Source organism: Leuciscus leuciscus, assembly GCF_965113295.1.
Source record: "Leuciscus leuciscus genome assembly, chromosome: 8".
NCBI lineage: Eukaryota > Metazoa > Chordata > Actinopteri > Cypriniformes > Leuciscidae > Leuciscus > Leuciscus leuciscus.
Genome location: NC_138732.1, coordinates 5,315,749 through 5,339,640, shown reverse-complemented (window position 1 = coordinate 5,339,640; position 23,892 = coordinate 5,315,749). Strand labels below are relative to the sequence as shown.

The following is a 23,892-nucleotide window of genomic DNA, read 5'->3' as shown; positions in this document are numbered from 1 at the left end:
AAATTGTCATCAAATTTTCATATCACGATAATTGTCAAAACTTTTATCATGGTATAGAGCAGTGGTTCTCAACCTCTCCTGCAGGGACCCCCTGACAGGCCATGTTTCTGTTTTAACCCTGAAATGGCACACCTGATTCAATTAATTAAAGGCTTAATGAGTAGTTGACTAATTGATTAATTGACTAATTCCTACTCTAATAACTACTCATTAATTGAATCAGGTGTGCCATTTCAGGGTTAAAACAGAAACATGGCCTGTCAGGGGGTCCCTGCAGGAGAGGTTGAGAACCACTGGTATAGAGTATTATTACAGTTACTGAATTAAAGGACACAAATGTAAATGTCGTCCTCTAAATAACAAGTTTAAGAACAAGCTTTTTCCATATAATAACAGAAGAAACAGAAAGTTGCACAGCCTGTTTACAGGTGTAACCTTATATCTCCACCATCCTGCCGTCACGAACCTGTACGGCTTACTTTCGACTTTGAACTGGAGTCCTTTGACTTTCACTGTATCAGAATCAGAACTAATGATGCCAGATTCACGAACTACTCAATCATGATCTAATCTGACGGACGGGTTTGCAAAAAGTTCTGAACTTGTTCAGTTTGATTCATTTAGAAAGTTCACTCATGACCTGAATCGTTTGCAGCAATTTCTCACACTGAAATAGCACCAGAAAAAAACAAAAAACAAGAGCACTGGATGAGGTGAACATTTACCTATACAATCCATTGCAAGAAATCAAAACTTGCATCAATGACAGAATCTAGATTTGTTGTTGAACACCTTTTAAGCCGCGAAGTTAGCAACCTTTTGTCGGTAGCTCTTAGTTTAGCCAACTACTTTTTAAAAGGCTTTTTATTTTTTATTTTAACTGCTTCAAATTATGAGGAGCTTGTTAAACTGCAGATTCAAACTAGTTTTACCAGCACTGACAGACAACACACACACACACACACACACACACACACACACACTTAATATTCTGCCTGTGTTTGCAAGCCTGTGTGCATCTGACATCCAGACAGAGAATCTACTGGGTTAAAACTCACAAAGAAAGCCATTCAAACAGTCTGTCTGTGTGTGTGTGTGTGTGTGTGTGTGTGTGTGTGTGTGTGTGTGTGTGTGTGTGTGTGTGTGTGTGTGTGTGTGTGTGTGTGTGTAGCACAAAGGTCACACTCAGCTCCATTAATGAGAGTTTGATTAACATTCAGTGAGTCAAACACAAATAAAACTCCTCAGACACACCAAACATCAGAACAAGTATTGGGATTGAATCACAAACGTTCACACACTCCACCTAATACACCTCTGTGTGTGTGTGTGTGTGTTAGATACTCCCTTAAATTCAGACACACCAAACGAGTATTGGGATTGAATCACAAACGTTCACACACTCCACCTAATACGTGTGTGTGTGTGTGTGTGTGTGTGTGTGTGTGTGTGTGTGTGTGTGTGTGTGTGTGTGTGTGTGTGTGTGTGTGTGTGTGTGTGTGTGTGTGTGTGTGTGTGTGTGTGTGTGTGTGTGTGTGTGTGTGTGTGTGTGTGTGTGTGTGTGTGTTTTAGAGACTCCCTTCAATTCAGACACACCAAACAAGGATTGGGATTAAATCACAGACGTTCAGACACTCCACCTAATACACCTGTCTGTCTGTGTGTGTGAGAGAGGGAGAGAGCGAGAGAAAATGGGAGAGAGAGAGACAGAGAGAGATTAGACAGATTAATCTGTCTGTTAATGAGAGACTTCAGGTCAAAGGGAATTTCACTGCTGTCACTGAGATGTGCAAATATTTTTTAAATATTACAGCTATGCATAAATATTTAAAATGAGGCCCAATGATATTGACTAGTCTAATACAGATTATTTATTTTTTTACTTTATTTGAAAGGAGGGTGTGTCATATTTAGATAATTATAGGGCCAATTTTGTAGCCAAGTAAACCCTCATTAAAGACTATTGTCAAAAGAGATAAGCATACATTTCTTAAATAACAACGATGCCACTTCACTGCGGTATGACAGCACTTCATGTGTGTCATTATGAACAGGAGTCATTTCATTGTTAAACTGTGTGACTGACTAATTAATTAACCACAATCCACTCTCTCTCTCTCACACACACACACACGTATCGGTGCACCTGCGTCTTCACCTCAGAATCTAATCCAGTGACTCACAACCTATTTAAATCTCAGTTCTCTCTCTCTCTCTCTCTCTCTCTCTCTCTCTCTCTCTCTCTCTCTCTCACACACACACACACAACTTTGGCTGTCTGACTTAATCCATTCAGCCTGAACGGAGCACATTCCACTGACCACACACGCGCACACACACACGTTTGTTTCTCTACAGTGAGCTCATCTCACAGACTCACTGTTTTTCTATCAGGTTAATATTTTTTGTAATCTCCTAATCCGACCCCTAACTCAATCCTCCCAGAAACCTCTGCACATCATTAGATTTAAACAAACATCATCTGGACTGGAGATTCTCAACAAGAGGTCCAGAACACTCGAGGCCTCAGCAAACTTCACAGAGGACTTCAAATTAACAAAAAATATATTCAAATAAGACAAAACAACTAAAAATCAAGATATTTCGTGTTCTTAAACGTGATTTCTGGACCTGGAAAACTTGAGAACGACTGTTTGGGACAATATATGAGCCTTTTAAACTAGTAAAGCTGTCATGATATTTGACTATATTAGTGAGTAGGACATTTGGCCCTTAACCCTGTAAAGCCTGACCTATGAATTTTTTTTTTTTTTTTACCTTTAGACAAAAGGTTTGCATGTGTGTTCTTTGTTAAATATCATATTTGATACATCAGGCAATTATGGCTGATATAGTATGATATAGTGAGAATATGGAGCTAAAGGAAAAGCTACATTTTATTCATAGGCCCAAACAGAGAACAAATATTCAATTTAGTGCAGTTGCTGATATTTATATGAACAAGAAGTATTAAGAAGAAATTCTGATGCTTGTAATGTAAATCAATGAGATCTTTATAATGGTATTAGAAGACTAGATACATAAAATGCATATTCTATTACTCTATATCTCCAATAATGGCTTAGTAAGATGATATTTAAATGCTTAATTTCATGATCAAAGCTCTGTAGTTTTAAAACACATAATGCAATGCACTACAATGATGATTGAGAGATGAACAAATAAACCTTCCTCAAAAGCCTGATGATCATGTTTGATACTCACATTTCAACATGATTTCTAAAAGATCTTTCGACGCTACATCCTCTAATATTATTATCTCGAGCCAAACACGCCCCACATGGACAACATTATTTTTATTTGTCATACAGATGACTCCGACCGTTCAACTAAACCATGATTGTGACAAGTTAACATGTGGCGCATTTAGAATTTTTTTTATATAATAACACTATTATATGTTATAGTTTGGAAAATTATTTAGAGATGGCAAAAAAAAAAAAAAAAAAAAAAAAAACGTACAAGTTAACTTTGTTTTGTGTTAATGAATCATGATGAGAGTTTTGAATATTAGTTTGTTACTTTGAGCAAAATATAAAAATAACCCCTGCACCCCCGGTGTGTTTTCTCAGTCCAGTGTTTCTGTGCTGTACGTGTATAGCCTGATAAAATAGCCTTTTTTATACTCATATCCAGTTGGGAGAAATATAAAAATAATTTGGAAAATATTGGTAAAATTATTTTGGCTCTCTGGGCCTAATATTCTCATCTTTAATGACTATTTTAAGTGTTCAGGATTTTTTCTTTTACAAAGTACTACGGTTGCCCCGATGGAAATGTTTAACTGGTCCAATAAAGTATTGTCCGGACCTCCGCTGGGAAGGAAAGCTCTTTGAACTTTAATAGTAAACCCCTGTAGTAGATTATTTAATGGGTTTTTCAGCAAAGCTTTGATCATGCTGGTAATATAGAGGCCGTAGAAATTTGCGTATTAAATATGATACGGTAGGCTTTATAGGTTTAGCATAGACAAACGTGTATACAAATGCTCAGCTCAGAGACACTGGTCACGCATAACTGACCATCAGCACACTCCTTACACAGACATTTGACTCATATCTGCAGTAACAATCTTTAACACTGAAACTTTAACAGTCACATGGAGTTAAAATACACAATGAGGAGTTCAACTCGCCTTTCAGATCCCTGTAGACACTGTTAGACAGTCATTTGGCTTTAAAAGGGCCTGAATCTCAGTATTGCTCATCATTTTACACTGCATATTCCCACAAGTAAAAAAACAAAAAACAAAAAAAGGATAAATCCCCCCACAAATTAAAAATCCCCCACGAAAGTCACCTAAGTGGGAAATTTCCCCCATTTTCCGAAGTTTATGACTCAGCTGCATTACATCATTTCAGTTTATATGCAAAACGAACAGCCTGTGATTGGCTGAAGCTGTTTGTGTTGGTTTCTCATCATCCAATCACAACGTCTGAAACTGAATGAACGCAGGGTTTTATAGATCTAGATTTGTTTAAATCTACAAATCCTGATCTCATTTATGCCATAACGACGTGACTGTAAAACACATGAGTGAGATCAAGAGTGTAAACCCTGACTTCCTGCCGTTAACAACCCTTACTTCCTGAAACAACACGAAGAGCGCATTTCCAAGAAAACACACACACACAAACAGCATCATATACACGCGACTGAGTCAGCGGGCGCTCGGACTGCCATACGCTCAACTTCATGATGAACAATCAACTAACAAACATTTCCCTCAAACAACAGACGCATTCAAATTGATCAAAACTAACAGTAAAGATATTTATGATGTCACAAAATATTTCAATTACAAATAAATGCTGTTCTTTTGAACGTTAAATTCATAAAATAATCCTGAAAACAAAAAGTATCACATTTTCCACAAAGATTAAGCAGCACAACGGTTTTCAACACTGATAATAAATCAGAAATATTCTGAAAGGATCATGTGACACTGTAACATTCACATTGAAAAGAGCTATTTTAAATTGTAATATTTCACAACATGACTGTTTTACTGTATTTTTGATCAAATAAATGAAGAGCAGAAGATATTCTTTCAAAAACACACATATATAAGAGGTAAATCTTCACTATAGATGGAGAATCTACAGCTGCAAACACTGAAAGATCATCATTAGAGAATAGCTAGAACACGATAACTGTTCTGTGATGACCTCGAGTTCAATTGACCTCGAGTTACAATATTTCTAATATTTTCTTTAACATTTACTACTTTCAGTTCATTTCTTTCCTTCCGTTTCCCATAATGCTGAATCTTATGAGTCACCTCAGCTGCACTTCCTGTCAAATAACTAAATATGAGCAATATCTAAGTTGTCTTAAGCAAATGCCATCAATAATGGCTAAGAAAAGTTATCTTTTTCCATAGTAAAGTAGTGTGAACGCGGAGGCTCCCTAAAGCACACGCTTCTGTGAAACACACTGTTGTTTTATGAGCGGAGGGTTCACAGGCGTTTCCCAGACAGCATCTGAATTACATCATGGGGCGTCTGAGAATGTGATCTGATTTTCTAGAGCTACAAATGCTTATTCTTCTTCTAAGAATAAGTGTTATTATTCTCCTTGCTCTCTGGCATATGAGGCTCATGAAAACACAGAGGCGTTCTGAATCAGCGCTCATGTTTTCCTGGACATCTCTCGGATAGAGAACGGGATACGAAACAGAACGAGCTCTCAGATCTCTGAAGAAAACATGCTCAAAAAAACATCTCTCCTCCATCTGTCATCCGGACAGACAGGGCGTAGCTTCTGTCAATCAGTGAGACGGATGGGTTTATCAAACTGGTTTGTGATTGAGATCAGAAACTGAAGGCAGTGAGTGAAGCCTGTTGAAGCGTCTCTTAAAGCCGGTTCACACTGAGCGATTTTGCCCACGATTTGGCCATCTGAGACAAATTTTGCAAATCCTAAAAGATTCCCATGATCCTCGGCTAAAATCTGAAGTCTTCGCTCGTTAGTTTGACATGTTCACCGACAGCCGATTAATGACCGTTGCGATAAAATTTGACTTGAGACGAAATTCTGGCAGTGTGAGAAGATTTGACTCTCAGTCCTGCAGTGACTTTTCCTACGACGACCGTCACATTCTCTTCGTTTTCCAAGACAAGCCATGACCAAAATTAACATTAGAGATTTCTGTAGCCGCCATTTCAATCCCGCGTGTAACGCAGCTCATAACCACCAAACGTGTCATTGATTGATGTAAAGTTTTCTTGTGTGCGTCCATTTTTAAGTCCGTACAGTCTGACATTACTGACAACTGAGATCTTACAGTGTGACATGGCTTACAGGGAGGATCATGTTCGTACAGTCTGACAAGGAACAATCGTAAAAGGTAAAAAGGTCCACAATTAACACATATCAAACACTAATGGGAGTAAAACGTGACTGAGGAGTAAAAATACACTACTTTTCAAAAGTTCGCGGTCTGCGAGATTTTATATGTTTTGAAAGAAGTCTTTTCTGCTCACCAAGGCTGCATTTAAGGCCCAAACTTTGAACAGTAGTGTATATTTTTATAATTATTGCATACTAATTATTGCAGCCGGCATTTTGTCAGTCAAAAATAGCCGATCTCCGAATGCAACGTAACATGAGGAGAGTAAAGATGGAAAACTCCTAAAGCTTAGTTCCATATAAATTCACGGATAATTTGTTGTTTTGTCGTTAGTGAAAATCAATATTGACCTTGTATTTGAAAAGGGATCCTCATATAAGAAGCAATACTAAAATTCAGAGTCAATTCATTCACATTCGGAGATCGAAATGCCGGCGGACAGAGACAGTGAGTTAATCAAAACCTTTCGGTTTAGTAAACTCTGTGTACACAAACAATGTTCTCAATACGCTGATTTCACGCAGCCGTTATTTTGAAATCGAAAGCGAGGCTCCGGTGGGAAGAAAACCGGAAGTGTCGCCTTTAAATCACAGGAGAGTCGTGAATGCGATGGCGTATTGTTGTGTTTAATGATGTTGTGTCAATTCTAAAAATGTACATACATTTCTTTCATACTTTAGACTATATACAGTGAAAATCATTTATAAATAAAACATTTTTATATATATATATATATATATATATATATATATATATAATTCAGAATGTAAAAAAAGAAGAACTATATACATATCCTATATTGGATATTAACATCCAATAGTGTAAATCGCGGCAGCAGCTTCAGGTTGGTAGTCCAAGGCATTGTTGTTTATCTTTACTTCCGGGGTTCTTCCCACCGGAGCCTCACTTTCGATTTCAAAATGGCGGCTGCGTGAAATCAGCGTATGCTGGAGTTCATGTGTAGAGCCCCTGGTGATACTTCCAGCAAAGTTTCATGTTGTGTCGAATCTTCTTAGTGTTTTAAAAATAGCGATTTTTTATGCTATCATAGTAGTTCCCCAAGCACAAGCAATTTGACCGAAAACAAAAATACGGTCAAACTTAAAAGTGGCGTTTCCATTCAAATTATGCTTTTAAAGGAAAGTTTGCCTCGGGTAGATTAACTAAAAGACCCTAGACTGCATTTTGGCGAGAGTTAAGGCCCTTGCACACCGAGTCCGAAATTATCGCACGCGTTTTTTCGCATTCGTGATTCAGCGGCTCTGAATTGTCAAAACACCATTCAAAATGCTTGCTACGGATGCGAAAAACGAACCCGATTCGAAATTTTTTTTGGCGGACGAAAGTTTCGGAGGCAGTGTGCAAGCGTGATTGACATAACGTGAAGTCGTATTTATTTTTTAACGTGCGAAAATTTCGGACGTGAATTTCGGACTCAGTGTGCAAGGACCTTTACGCTATAAAGCATTAGTTTGTCAGAATGAAGCACAAGAGCTGATGGTTTGAGTCCTGTCATGTCTGACATCAGTGTGCAGCAGTGCATGAGTGTGATGCAGTTTTCCACCTGACTTTTCAAATGCACACGAGACGGCTCTCAAACATCAACGTTAGCACCTTTGTGTCCTGAGGGACACGCTGACCTGAGGGACACAAACACACCCCACCCCAGAGGCTGATGCTGTCATGCAGATTCATATCTGTGTTTTCAGACAAACATACTGATCAGTCCATAATGTTCCAGAACAAACCACGAGCAGCATCAAGATGAGCAGCATTACAGCTGTCAGGGGACATTCGTCAGTGAAGACGCATTAGTGCATGACAACATTTACAGTGGCAAACGCAATATACATAAACTTATATCTCAATACTTTTAGACTTTCAGATTCAAAAATATAGGTTGTCAACATATTTATTAGGGGTGGATGAATCGATTCACATATGAATCGTGATTCTTTCTATCTTCCACCGATTCGAATCGATTCACAAATTTCCACACAAAAAAACTATTTTCTAATTGTTTGTTAATAACATGATGTTTTCGCAACAGCAGTTGAATGAAGCGTACTTGACAACAACAGTTCCTGTATCAATTAAACAAACAGAAAATAGCCTTAATAATGCATAGTTACCGGCACACATCAAGCTTATTTATATGTATTAGCTCTTGTACACTGTATGTTGTGAATGTGCAATTCTAAATAAATGAACGCAAGGAACACTCATATTTCATCTAAATACATCAGTGTAATAATTAAACATAACATTTACCTACATATATTTTTTAAACCATTTTAATATACGTAAAAAAAAAAAATGTCCAGTACAATTTTGAGTGATGCTGCAAGTAAATTGTTGAGTCAATGTTTTGAATCGATTCACTGAAATGGACAGTTCAAAAATATTCCTTCCTAACATTATTGACATCACTGAAATTTTAATTATAGAAATATCTCAGTCTTATGCTCAGTCAGACAAAAAAGTGCATTGAAATCTCCACAATACTCAAGGTACTAGTAAATTAAACTGTTCAAAAATGTGGGGTTGTTTTTATGAATATTTTTTTTAAGAAGTCTCATCTGCTCACCAAGTAAAAAATACATCAAAACCAATAATATTGTGAAATATTATTGCAATTTAAAATAACTTATCTATGTGAATATATTGTAAGCTGACTGACATTTATTCCTGTGATTTCAGCATCACTACTCCAGTCTTCAGTGTCACATGATCCTCACTCTAATATGATGATTTGCTGCTCAAGAAACATTTATGAATATATATGAATGTTGAAAACAGTTGTGCCGCTTCATATTTTTGTGGAAACCAAGAAATGAATAAGTTCAAAAGAACAGCATTTATGTGAAACAGAATCTTTTGTAACATTATAAATGTCTGTCACTTTTTCGACCAATTTAATGCATCCTTGAATAAAAGTATTCATTTCTTTAAAAAATATCCGTACAGACCCTAATCTTTTGAACGGCTGAGTGTGCCTTCGTTATGAATGTGTGTTGAGCTATTTTTAGTATTCTGATCTGATGAGTGAGTGTAACACCAAACATGTCCTGTTGAGCAAACACAGCCATTGCCTACATTTGCAGGTTTGCAGGACGCCTCACTGAGTGCTTATGATCTCGGGGATGATCTGCAAGCATTACAAGCAGGTTAAAGCCGGGGGAAGAGGATATGACATCATCAAACAGAGACGCAGTGTCTCTCAGCGGGGGACAGATGTAAGCGGACATTCAGCCACTGATCCCATCACTCCCTCACAGTGATGACTTCTGTACAAAAACACGACCTTACGCTTATTATGGAAAAACACCAGCGGCAGGTGTGTGTGTGTGTGTGTGTGTGTGTGTGTGTGTGTGTGTGTGTGTGTGTGTGTGTGTGTGTGTGTGTGTGTGTGTGTGTGTGTGTGTGTGTGTGTGTGTGTGTGTGTGTGTGTGTGTGAAATCCTCTCTGAAAGGAGAGTGTGAAACCATTGAGAGGGCAGATCTGAGACAAGGACGCTCCACTCCAGACCCGAAGCACAAAACTGTTCCACTCAACTGAGCACACACTCATATGAACTCTCTCTCTCTCCGTATGCCAGCGTCTGACCGTGACATCACTGGGATGGATATGGAAATTCTGGACTTTAAGACCTTTCTGGACTAGAATCGATCAGAAGCAAACACAAGAGAGCTAAATGAACAAACAGAGCAAACCTTTACATCATAAAGTCCAGACACAACACAAGGCCTCCAGTAACACAAACTCAGCTTTATTAAAAGCATTTATTTAGGGCCCTATGAAATACGTTTCATTTTTCCCAGATTCCTTTTTTTTTTTATTTCTCTGGATTCCGTTTAAATTACCAAAAAACATGTATAATGGATCTCACACAGATTTTAAAGCCCTATTCGGACGGGATTAACTCTACAAGGGTAGATGGAGTAATGTTATTTTACCACAGGACGTCTGTAATAAATGGCCAATTCACACAGGATAAGAGATCTCAGTAAAACTATAGCAGACGTGGAAGAGTTTTGCCACAGACTCGTCCCAGCGTTTACAACGCAACTGAATGCTTTTTCAAGCGTCTCCATACTTGAAAAACCGTGGAAAACTACTTTTAAACAGGAAATCACGAAATATTTAAGTACATTTACGTGCGAATAGACCAGCTGTAAATATGTAGGTAAATTTTTCGTCATTTCCTGTTTAAAAGTCGTTTTTCCAAGTATGGAGGCGCTTGAAAAAAATTAAGTTGCGTTCTAGACGCTGGAACGAGTCTGTGGCAAAACTCAAGTGTTTTCCACACACCATTCAGATCAGAGAGAAGATCGACAGCACTTGTTAGAGGAACGAAACATCTTTTAGTGTTAGTAAGTGTCTATTACCAACTCAATCCAATCTGAAGTTCATTAATACATCATTCGACCGGACATAACTGTTTTATATATATAAATATAGGTTATATGTGTTTGCACACGTGATATCAGGAAGCAGCGTAACACACACATGACGACAGGAGTGACGGCGATGCGCAAATCGAGTTACTCTCACACTTCTGCTAGTTTTACTGAGATCTTTACTGAGATCGAATTGGCCATTAATATTACAGACGTCCTGTGGTAAAATTACATTACTCCATCATCTACCCTTGTGAAGTTAATCCCGTCCGAATAGGGCTGAAGCCTGCATTTACACTGCAGGTCTTGATGCCCAATTCCGATTGGTTGACTACATCCGATTTTTTGGACTACCCATTTACATAAAGTGACCCATGTCCGATATCTGCATTTACACTATACACGTGCCAGAATGTACAGACCAGGAAAAGCTTATGCCAAAAAGGAAGTAAAAACGATGCGATTTGCAATGGATGCAGACGAAATGATAATACAAGCTTTTGCTTTCCGCACAATCTTTAAAGGTCAGCAAAACATTGGTCTCTTAAGGAAGAGAAAAAGAGGAGATCCCTTTTTGCAGCCTGGGCATTGAAAAGAGTCATGTGATCACGGTTGGTGACATCATTCGCCACCGTCGCTTTTTCAGTGATGCAAGACTCGCATTGACAGGGGAATATACAATCTGTCTGCTTACATGGCAGATGCAAATGCACATATCAGATTCATATCTGATTTATTTCCACATATGAATGAGGCCTGAAACCGATCTGAGAACATCAGAATCAATGTGTGTTTTTCCTGCTTATATGTGCCAAATGGGAGGGAATAAAATGGAATTGGGTCACTTGAACAATGTAATGTAAATGCGGCCTAAGACAGTAATATACTATGTTTACTACTGAATCTATCAAAGATAAATGTTGGGACTATAATAAACAGACATGTTCCCATATGCACCAAATGTGCTAGTGAAATGAGCATGAAGATGAGAAACACTTTTCTCAGGATGATGATATTTAGGCTGATGTACCAGTGAGAGGAATCATCACCATTTACAAACCAGTGTAAACCCGACAGCTCTACAGCAGGAGCTTCGGTGGATCCGACACGTCACCATGTGTCCCATGTTAAAGAAGTACCAATAAAAACAGCAAATGAGACTGGCCATGCGGAAACGATTAAGAAAACAGGAACAGCTGTCCATTACTATACTAGAAGACTGGAATAATTCAACTTCAGACACACATGCTTATAAACATTAACCAAGTCAATAGAGCTATCATTAAAATAAAGCCACCAGCGTCATCACAAATTAAGCAAAAAAAGCTTCTTACAGTTTGAATGAGAACTCATATTAATGTATAATGGTTAACTCTGGTAACTAACTATGGTATTTAGGTGGTAATTATAGTTTCCATCATGCTAATAAGCGCTCTGCTTCAGCAGCACATGGTTTACGGTTTCACCCCATCAGTGTCTAGAGTTTCACTATAACACACCAGGTGTGTTTGCGAGGCTATTGAAAGAAACGCTGTCTGATGATGGAATATCAGATTCCCTTCAGAACGAGGGCTTGTTTGGATTACCATGGTACCATCTTACTATATTCTGCATTAATATCCCACTACATTTGACTAAATGTGCAGTATGCAACCATAACACTGCATCACGTACTGCTTCCCACAATGCAATGCACTCAACTTGACCTTTCATTTTCAGTGTGATAAAAGCGGTCTGATTGAGGAAGACTAAAATTAGTTTATTTATGTATTATAAAGACATGCATCATCCACCTATTGGCATTATACTTTGAACTGTATGTATGATGTACTGCAAAAAAAAAAAAAAAAAAAATTTGATTCAGGTGTTGATTAAACAGTACAATATTACCACAAGGAACAACTTACATTTGCTTACTCATACTTTTTGTATACATAAATGTATGGAAGCCCATTTCTTTTTTTAAGACTAATGTTACAGGTTTCGGTTGCATAAACATAGCCATTATGTTAAAACGGTTTCTTAAGTAGTATGACCGACTAGCAGTTAGTCAAGGGGCAACTCATTCAACTCATTAACTCTTACTTTTTAGTAACAAATTAGACCAATCTCCATTGTGTATGTAACTGACTAGTTATGAACAGTCTTATAGAAAAACAATGTGATGACTAACTTGTAAGACTATAGTTTTAGCAGTTTATGCAACTATGGTAACCAGATCACTATGGTAAAAAAAAAAAGGTCATAATTTCATGTTTGAAATCAATATTTGATATAGACTTCATCTCATGATGACTTAATATGTCATAATTATGATTTACAAAAATAAAGTGAAACTACATGCACTTTACAGCATGTATTCCAATCTAAACCAACCGGGCGTGGCTTAAGACTTCACGCGGGGGCGCGCTCGAGGCCCCTCCCACACAAGCTCCAGAGAACTCTTTTATGATGTCACAGAATTCCCTCTCATTCCCGCTTATCCAGTTCCACAGCTTTCCAGGAGTGTCTGTGCTGTGGAGTACTAGTGTTATTTACCCAAAGGCAATAAAATTCCTGTTACTGAATCTGCGAGAGACAGCATGCAGCGCAAAAATGTTACACTCAAACCGACGTTACACTGAAACACGGTTACACTTCAAAAGCTTTTGATATGAAACAAAGTTACACGTCGAAACTGAACGTTGTTGCAGTCAGAATGCAACAGTGTAGCATTTCACTTAAACAACGTTTCATTTCGCAGTAAAAACACTGCATGTCGCGATACTAAAGTGGAAGTAACATATGGTTTATATTACATGGAACTCCAAGGTACTTCTGATGGTATCACCACTGTACAGGTCCAAAAACATACTTTTATTAATTATGAAGTGACAGCTCTCAGCACAGTCTCCATCTAACTCCATATTTCTGAGCTGAAAGATCTTCAGCTCATTGAGGAACAGCGATTCTTCCAAACACTTCCTCATCAGAAGAGACGTTTCGCTCGAGCTGCAACACCTCAAAACTTCACAAACTTAAGAGTTTTTTTCTTGCGACATGTAACACCTCAAGGTTAACACTAATTTTTAACTCCTCTGAGATTAATAAACAGCCAGATTCAAGCATTTTTAGACAAACCCTGATGCTTCACAGAGTACTGACAGTAAACTCACACAATAACATAAAACACTTACAAACTTCTTCTTTCCGTCTCCATCTTCATAGTTCTTCTTGCTTTTCTTCTCCTTGTCTTTCCCACTTTTGGGAGCACCAGCTGATGCCGAGTTTGGATCCATTGTTGTGCTTTAAAATCGCTTATATTCCCCAAAAGAGCAGAGCTGGATCCTCACACACAGGCTCTCTGTGCCTCTCAGGGCTTCTTAACCCGCGGCCTGTTGCTGTCGCGCGCGCCGGCCTGTGCTCGTCCTCTGACACAAAGGAAAAGGAGGGAAGTTTGAACCCTGAACCCCAGATGACTTATTTTATTCGGACCCTCAGAGACTTAATACGCGCCCTGGTGAACGCGCGCGGATCTCCGCGCTAAAGTCCGTGCGCGTGTTTTGGCGCAAATTTGTCTCGATCTCGAATAAACAAACTACGCGTTAAGTCTCTAAACCTATCAATCTAAGCTGTCAATCTATAGAGCTGTCATTAATCCCGCCGACGGTTGATATAAAGTCCTTGTGCTTCATGGTAAAGACTTCAGATTCAAAGAACAGCCATGATCAGATCAGATGAAGTTTTCCGCTTTCTCTCTCTCTCTCTCTCTCTCTCCCCCTCTCTCTCTCTTCCTGTGTGTGTTGGGCAGGTCAGATGGGAGGAGCCATCACGCGCACATACACACACCTGAGTCACATCACACACACACACAGGTAGACAAACACTGACGCCTGCTGACACCTCAGCTACACTCATGACAAACAGGAAAATGTGAATAAAAATTCTTTATAAAAATGATAAATGTTATAAAAGGTTATGGTTATTTAATAGAGGGACTTGTTTTTTCTTATAAACAATAGCATAATAGTAATTTATGAAAGCATTAATAGCACATTAAAAAACAAAATTAGAATAATGAAATATTCAGATGATAAAACTAACTTCCCAAAAAGATTTTTAAATAGATGAATCTCTGATAACATCAATAGTCAGTTTGTGTACACTGTTATTGTGTCTATTATTTTATATGTCCAGTATATTGTGTCATGTTTATTGAGAGTATTGTTAGTGTGTGTATTGAGTCTCCACTACATTATTTGCATACATTTTGTTTTCCCCACCCTACTTTTATTCAGCATGAATGTAATAAATTAAGATTAAATTAAATAGAAAAAAAGATTCATAAAGAAATTCTGTCCTTTTGAACGTTCCATTCATCAAAGAATCCTGAAAAAATGGATCACGGTTTCCACAAAAATATTTATTCGTTTATTTTAGTTAGTTAGTTGTGCATTTATTTATTTTATTTAAAAATCAAGTTGGCCTATCATTTATTTCGCTTTATTTTCTTACACACAGCATATGATTTAGTGCAGTTTACCGATACTTAGCATTTTATATTATGTGTTCTAATTAATACAACTAAAATCAATAAGTCTGAAAACTGTGAAACTGTAATTGGATTGGATCACTCAGTAATCCGTGTTTTATGTGTAAGTGAAGCGCGCCCCCTGCTGGTCAGAAGATGAGCAGCCGCTGCAGTGTGTGAGATTCATGTTAAATAGGGGAAAGTTTTAATTAGACTCGTTTCAGATTTGTCCCATTAAAAGGTGAAAGCAGAACGGATCGTAATGAATTCATGCTGGTTAAGACACATTAAGAGTCTGTTCATCTTTCCAGTGTCATTAACTTTAATGCCAGACTTTAGGAACATTGGAGAGAAGTTGCTGAGAGTTGACTATTCAGCGGTGTGTGTAATTAACAGGCCTCGGACGGTCACGTGTGCCATGAAGGGACAAAAAGGAAAAGCTCTGTGCAGAAAGACTCTCTTTTTTTTCTTTTTTTTTAAAGCAATGCACAATATTTCCTCAAGCTCTGCAGAAATCGGTCTGATATTGTCCTCATTCGTCACGGCGTGTTTCATTGTAAATGTGCTGACTCAACCCAACCCAGTTTCACACTGAGTCATTATTCTCTACCACACACACTTACCCAGTCCCAGAGCTCTCATCTAAATCCCACCAGCGCGTGAAACCCACTGGAACATCTGGGGCTCCTGACAGTGAAGGGCCCCGGACTCACACACTTCATGGTACTGATGGTTTCTTGTGAAGTAATGAGAATATTCTCTGTAATGTAGGGCTCCTCACACATAGTATTGTTCTTCATGAATATACAGATTTACCTAAAGCTTTACACTAAAAATGTGCCATTTTTAGAAATATTATTTTGTCTCTTTAGGAAGCAGTTTCTCAGTTAAGAACAATGAATGAAGTGTTTTGGCTCAGTATAGGCTACTAAAAACAGTACATTAGTGTCCGAATTAGTGTCAGTAAATTAGTGTCCAATTGCAAGTTTTAAAGCAATAAAAGCAGAAATCCCTGGGAATTACTGAATAGGTCAAATTAACTATCATCTATCATACAGTGAACACTACATAAACATTAGCTTGTATTTAACACATTAAATCTCTCTCTCTCTCTCTCTCTCTCTCTCTCTCTCTCTCTCTCACACACACACACTCATGTCTGGTTCACTATCGTTATGGGGACTTAGTGATAATGATCTTTATACTGTATACACTGTATATTCTGTCCCCTTACACTAACTCTACCCCTAAACCTACTTATCACACAAAACTATCTGCAATTTTACATAAAAAAAACAAAAACGAAAATAAAAAACCCTTCACTTATGATTTATAAGCTGTTTTCCGCATGGGGACCAAAATATGTCCCCACAAGGACAAGGATTTCTGGTATTGCCATCTTTGAGGGGACATTTTGTCCTCACAATGCAGGGTTTACCTGAACTATATCTCCCTCAGAACAGTGTGATATTTCTGTCATGACCATTTGTTTCCTCCAGTGTTTGTGAGCTGCTCAGGAAGGCTCTTGAGGAGAGAGACACATTCATTTGTCTTGGTTTCATACTATGTGCCCCGGCGTCTCTCTTATCGAGTCGCACCTGACTCTCTGCGTCTGTCATCACAGCTTTACCGCATCGGATGCGGATTAAGACAGATATCAGATTGATTTATATCTCTGCTGGCACTGGCGTCTTACGTAACTTCAGGAGAATAAAATAACCGTCAGACAAACGTCGATAGATGATTTAGGCTCAGGTGGCTGGAAGCCGGACTAATGACTGCTCGACTCATTTAGTTGTTGCTTTCATCCGAAGAGTCTCACAGGACACAATGGTGATGATTTATAAGGGCTTGAATCTGAAACCCTTTAACTCAGATCTCTAATGGAACAATTCAACCCTAAAATTATAATTCTGTCATAATTTACTCACCCAAATGACTTACTTTCTTCTGTGGAAGATTGTGCAAATCAAACCTGTGTTATTTTTAACTATAAGACTAAAAATAGCCTAGATTTTGTTCATTAGCTGAAATATAATGATCAGATGAAACCATAAACAGACTGGCAACTAACTGAATTAAAATAGGCCGAAATTATAATACTAAAATAACTATAAAAATTAATTAGAATTTAAAAAACGAATAAAAATAACCAAAGCATGTAACAAAATTACTAAAAACAAACTAAAATACAAAAATATTATTAAACACTATAAAAAATATATGAATAGTACTACAATAACACTGGTTTTAAACCACCATAAATGTTGTTCATGCAACTCACGAAACTTATTCTTTTGTGTTTAATTGAAGAAATACATTCATACAGGGGTGTGTTGTGTTTCCTGAAAGCATGCCAACTATTGTCGAAGTTCTGTCGTTCCCAATATAATTCAATGATTTGCCGTTTCCAGAAACTATAGTTTTGGAAACTATAGTAATTAAGTCCTCTTAAAATGATATGTGGACTTAAGTGGAGCGAGCACTATGTAAGTACACTATATATATATATATATATATTTGCATGTCAACAATCAGTTTCGAAGAGTGCACATGTGCACATGTGCACAAGGGAAGTCTGGAGCATGACGTATGAGGGAACCGGTGATGAATCAAACATCAAATAAAGCAACATGACATGAAACAAAAACAGTGAAGTAGTCATTAGGTGTCATGTTCGTTACGGCAGCATCTTGGAGATCTGGAATAGATTAATCAGCAGAAGTTATTACTCCTTCACATGTTTGTGACGACAGTCCTACTGTAGGCTATATTGCTGAACTAATGTGGCTCAAACGACAGAGGTGAGGCCATGTGACTATGCTTTCAGGAAACAGTCGAGACTAGTTGGTTAGTTTCTCCAACGATGCTTCATACTATGCTAGTTAATCAACGAATGACATCGTTAAACAGGAAACGCACCCCAGGTTTGGAAAACGCAAGGTAAAGGATGTAAATGATGACATGAGGATGAAGAAATGATTCCTTTAACCCCTAGGCCGTAAGCTCATTTAAAAAAGGGTAAACCATGAGCATGTTTCTTAAGCCTCACGTTTGCTTCAACCGTGATCAATATCAGCAGGGCTTTTTGCACAGATGGTCATGAATGTGAGATTTAATCATGGTTTAACACCGTACAAGAAAATAATCTGTCTTACATAATGCACACAACTTGTGATAAACCCTATATGGACAGAAAAGGCCGTGCAGAAGTACAAAACAGTCACTATATACAGACAGATCAATGAGTTCGGCTTCAATCCGGGCTGGTTCTGTTATCCAAACCGCTTTGCATTCTACGTTCCAATCGCTTCGGGGTCAAACGGGTCATTTGTAGGAGCTGCGGGCCTCTCGCAGTGACCGGTCGTAAGGCATGGAGGCGAAGAAAGAGTTCCTCAGCTGGCAGTTGATGAAGAACACGATGAGGAGGACGAGGAGGAAAAGCACCAGACACATCACCACATACGTGGCCAGGTCGGGTTTGTCGGGCTCTCCCTCTCGCAGCGAGCTCCCGCGGCCCGTGGGCTTCAGGAGGGCCGACACACTCACCGGCCCGTGGGACACGCTCAGCGGCGCCTGCGTGTGTGTGTGGGTCATCAGGTCGAAGTCTCGCGCCGCTGCCGTGGAGTTCAACAGCATCTGCCTCAGCATGATGAATCTAGACCGCAACAGACAAACATACACTGGATATGTATGATTATACTAGTCACATGCAGGATAAGATGATATCTGATACACACTGGGGCTAGTTGTCACAGAGGCTTTTTCTCAGGTTTTGAGTCAGATTGTACAAATGCTTCTTTTCTTTAGCAGAGGTTTTGTTTGGTGGTTTTCCCTAGCAGTGTTTGTTATCCTCTAAACTAATAACCTAATAAACATATGTTTATTATACTGGTTGGCTAAATAAGTGAACACAGTGAAATCGTATTGACATAAAATAACACAAAAGTCGCTATTTATATATAATAGAGGTGGATTTGAGCTGAAGTGTTGAATGTGCCATCATGATACGTATTTTACATACAAGGCAGGTTGGGGCAAGTTGTCACATGGTTTTGTACAATTCATTAACAAACACTTTCCACTGGCCAAAACAATGTTTTGTTTATTTATTTAAACATATTTTTGCTCTTTAATGAACTGAGTTTATAGGACTAATTGTTTCATTTTTAATTCATTCATATTTTGCTTTTTTGTTACTTCAGATAGCATTTTATATTTTTTTTGACAAAGGGTTTCTTCTCAAACTCATTGAGACAACATATCATGTGCCAACATGCCCCGATATAAGTTCAACGTGTGCTCAATAAACAGCATATTTTATGCAGGGCAATTACGGTGAAAATTTAAGTGATCAAGACTTTAATATTTGTGTCTGCACAGTATAACACACAGTAATCAAGTTTCATAAAAAATACACCTAAACTAAGAAATAAGCTTTTAACTAGAATAAAAGATGTGACAACTTACCCCGTTCTCCTTTATCGATAGTGTAAATACGGGCTATTCAAAACGATATTTTAATGCAATAACAAAAATATATAATTTACTAAAAGCAAATGAAAACACCGTTGAGGTAAGCGTTAAGATAAGCGTTGCACAGGGATCCACTCACTGTCTGTGCGCCTCGGACAGGAGGGCGAGTCGTTGCGTTCGCATACCACACTCTCCCCAAGACCAGCAGACCTCCAACACTCCTCAGACGGGGGCTCTGGTCATCGGCACAAACAGTCTATCCATGTCCCACAATGTGCGTTTCCATAGAGTCTTGCGCTATCGGAGAGAGTGGACCTCTCCAATCACACCGACGGATCCAAATCTCCCCAAACGTCTCAATAAACGCGCAGTGAAGCTCACAACGGGTCTCAGTATATTCGCATATACAGAATCACTCCTTTCACACAGGTTTCCATGGTTTTGGAAGGTTTATATCCGGGGAAAGTGGCTCTCCACATGCGCATCCGTCATGCACTACCTCAGGTGATGGGTGCCAATCGATCCGGTTCGGCTGGAGAGGAAGAGAACAAATGAAGGAAACATAGAAACGAAAAATAAACGAGCAGCTCTCTGTGCGCAATGGAGACGGAGACGCGTAAATGTATCTCTCTCTCTCCTCAGACAGACTCTTCAATTTGAGAACAAGTGAGTGGAAGAGTTTCAGGAGGGTGCGGAATGTCTCGGAGAGGTTTTACAGGGAGAGAGAGAGAGAGACAAACATGCAGCCTATCAGCTGAGCCAGACATTTAAAGGGACCGTCTGAGCTGCTGATGTCATGATGAGTTATTCTGGCTCAGAATTGTGCGTGATGTCGCATGTTGGATCATCAAATGTGTGTTACCGTCGTTGAACTGTATAAGTGTAGAGCAAGGGCGCTGTGTTCCATTAAAGTAATGGATCATTCTCATGCATTAGGCTGGGGTGACTGACGCAGGCTTACTAAAGTTTGCTGAAAACCCCAGTAAGCACAGGTGGTAATGAGACAGACACATGTAGAAAGCCACAGAGAATTAAAGCTCATCACAAGTAGCTTTTCTACCAGCTGAGACAAATACTGATTTATAGAAGGTGCACACAAATACAAAACACCACCATGCTAACACATGACACTAAAACATGCAATAAACATGTGTTTAAGAACATAAGATGTTAGACAACATAATTGATAAGAGAAAAAAAGAAAAAAAAACTAAGAAGAAACACTTATTTCAATAGGGGGAAAAAAGTCACAGATAAGGAACATCAGTACATTTGCACTGTAAATTTGCACAACATTAATTGTAAATTATAAGATGAATTTTTCTTCAAAAAAACTTTTACATTTTTCCAAATAGATTTTTTTCGTTTTTCACCAAATATAGTAGGAAACTTAGTCTCCTGTTAAAACTATGCAATAAAACCTAATGAGACTATAGAGTATAGTGGATTTGACTCTGAAGAGCCTGAAACATACTTTACTTTCTCTTTAATACAAAATAAACCTGGCATGCATAATGTGCCAAGTTTGGGATAATCTCATAGAAGAATCAGCTCATCATTTTAATGATCTAACTGACCCATTCATTCATTTTTTCTTAAGGAATTGCTGAGTGTGATGTTCAAGTAACCTCTCAATGAAGACGCAGGTCATTGTTTAGTGTTGAAGCTTATTAATATTCATATAAATTTGAGGACACGCCCTCCTTGTGTTAATCACATCATATCACAGCTCAGAGGTTAAATGGCTCATCAATATTCATCAGCACCTGTCTTGAATTAGCAATGAACGGTGCGATGAGGACTGAGTCACATTGGTTGGGTGACCCCACTGAAGTGAACAGACGGGCCGATTGGACACGGCCATAAAATGTCATTTAGATAGAAAGTGTTTATGCAGAAGTTTCATTCACTACACCATTAAACATAAAGCTTCTTCTTAAGTTGATATTTGCTGCATTTTAAAGAAAAAAGAAAAATATTTTAAAGAAATATTCTCATTAATCCTTCAGAATCCTCTTATCAAAAAGCGTTTTTGTAGGGCTTGTATTGCTATGTGGCTTTAAAGAAAGCTATTCATGTTACATTATAGGTTCTTCAGATCAGTGTTTCGGTTTCTGGGCTTTTTAAAACACCAGTACACTTAAGAACTAGAGTTTTTTTGTGTGTGAAAAAGCTGTCACACGACTACCAACGCCTGAAAACATGCCAGTCTGCATTAAATGACCAGGTTAATGTGCTCTAGGAAGACTTTGTCGCCTCGTGTAAGCATCTTACACACAAGCGCTTTGCCTAAAGTGCAGAAATCTCCAGGCCGCGGCTCAGCAGAAATATCCTCCGGTGGTATTTGCCTCCGCTGAAGGGAAGAGCGTAGCTGTAATTGCGTCGGGCTAAGGAGATTATAATTGCTTTGCAACTGACACTTTTCCTCTAAATGGCCAGTTTTGCCACCGGGAACCTTCCTGCCTCCCCCACCCACCAATACACTGACCCATTTTTCTGTTCTTGCGCTGTCCAATCCAATCTACCTCTAATCCACTCGCTGACAAACTAAGTCCCTCGCCTTTATGAAATTCCACCTGGAGGGCCGTTATGATTCTAGAGATAGTGTGGACATGGACGGAAGCAAGCGAGAAAATAAATGCAAGGGCGTATTTTTAGACCACCAAACATCCATATCTTTGTTCGCCCTAATTAGTATCTGGCCTGGCACTAGAATTTAACACGTATATGTTAAGAAAAAGCTACCGTCCTCCCCCCCTCAGCTCTCTCGTCCCAGAAGAAACGCACGTAATTAACCGTGAAAAGATGTAAAATCACACTTGAGGACAGCGGCAGATAGACAACACGCGACGGATGCGCAGGCTTTCCTCCTACGTTCCCGCTGATGACTGGAGCTTGTTCTCGGCAGGGGAGACACGGGGTAATGTGAGATAAGTCTTCCCGCCACAGGCCGTAGAGCCTCCTGTGTTCCCCCTAATGAAGATCTGCGATTCACACGCTCTTCATCAATCCAGCTCTGGGTCTTTTCGAGGTTATGTGAAGTTAGCATCCAGCTGACGTTTGTGGCTGGGTCTCCTCGTGAGGTTATGAAATGAACATGAGGTGAAGAGGGAAATGACTGGAAATGTTTACAGAGGTGCGCCATGGAATTAGTTTAGCACCAAAAATAGATCACGTCATGCAGATTATATTTTCTGCATTTAGCAGACGTACTTCAGAGAGGCTTATGAAAAGTGCTTTAACGTCAACCGATGGCAAAGCATGCAATTCAGGAAGTTACAACATGATGTTTGGGATTCAGACTCTCACTGAGATTTGTTGAGGTTTGTTGAATTGGAACTTGCTAAGTCAAGCATCACCATTGCTCATATTTAGAATTAAAATAGTCATACATTTTCCAGTTTCACAGACAAAGCTTAAACTAGTTTAGTCCCAAAATAAAATGCATGTTTAAGCTGTAGGCAAATTGCATTGACAGATCTTAAAATATATAAGTGCCATGCATGGTTTTGTCTCAAGATGCACGCCAGTAATGTGTTTTTTTTTTCCTAATGTCTTAATTGAACTAAGGCCTAATCCTGGCTTCATCTAAGGGAACCATAAAGATTAAAATATTAGTGTGGAGATTGTAATTAAGATTTCCACCTGCTTGATGCACTAGCAATGCACTGAAAATCACTCAGACATTCATATTCTTCATAAGATATGAATATGTGTGTTTGTCTGTATAAATTATGCAGAATCTTCTTCTAAACTGACCTGATATATAGTTGCAGGATTTACATTGAAACACAGGCATGATTTAATTGCTGCAACACTGATCTCACCCTGGTATAAAATCGGCAGGGAATAAAGAATGTGTTTGCTGTGGACCAGCGCTGGCAGACGGCAGGACTTCATTTATATAACTCTGTTAAATAAACAGATACAATCCAGGCAGGGTATGGACTATCTCTCCCCCTCTCTCTCCCTCTCTCTCTCTCTCTCTCTCTCTCTCATGTACAATGGAGCTCAATATCGGCCGCCCACTTTTACAGCGCGCCTTGGTTCTGGAAGTATTTTTCTCATTCATTTTCTCCAAAGGGGTTTAAGAAAATGATTCATTTTTGAGTTGTGAGCCAAGAGCTGATCCG

At 38.7% G+C, this 23,892-nt stretch overlaps 2 protein-coding genes and 1 long non-coding RNA gene across 4 annotated transcripts in view; 1 reads left to right on the top strand and 2 right to left on the bottom strand.

Moving 5' to 3' along the window:
- The window catches only part of diaph1 (diaphanous related formin 1), a 104,200-nt gene extending 89,667 nt beyond the window's left edge, over positions 1 to 14,533 (bottom strand). The window contains exon 1 of the mRNA XM_082178700.1: positions 13,950 to 14,533. Coding sequence (XP_082034826.1) covers positions 13,950 to 14,051 — 102 coding nt within the window. The 5' untranslated portion in view covers positions 14,052 to 14,533. The remainder of the gene's footprint in view (positions 1 to 13,949) is intronic.
- Positions 301 to 8,363, top strand: LOC309504207. The gene is made up of 2 exons (XR_014208017.1): positions 301 to 1,117; positions 1,172 to 8,363. It is a non-coding gene; the product is annotated as an uncharacterized lncRNA (long non-coding RNA).
- Positions 14,534 to 17,734: 3,201 nt separating the features above from the next.
- On the bottom strand, positions 17,735 to 20,448 carry smim32 (small integral membrane protein 32). 2 transcript variants are annotated; one of them, XM_082177327.1, is made up of 2 exons: positions 19,899 to 20,448; positions 17,735 to 18,941 (listed from the first exon to the last, which is right to left on the bottom strand). In XM_082177327.1, exons 1-2 carry the CDS (start codon positions 19,940 to 19,942, stop codon positions 18,611 to 18,613), a joined length of 375 nt encoding a protein of 124 aa, XP_082033453.1. In that variant the 5' UTR covers positions 19,943 to 20,448; the 3' UTR covers positions 17,735 to 18,610. The 2 variants fall into 2 exon arrangements, with proteins under 2 accessions (XP_082033453.1, XP_082033454.1); XM_082177328.1 differs by lacking the exon at positions 19,899 to 20,448 and adding an exon at positions 19,754 to 19,892.
- Between the last annotated feature and the right edge of the window lie 3,444 nt (positions 20,449 to 23,892).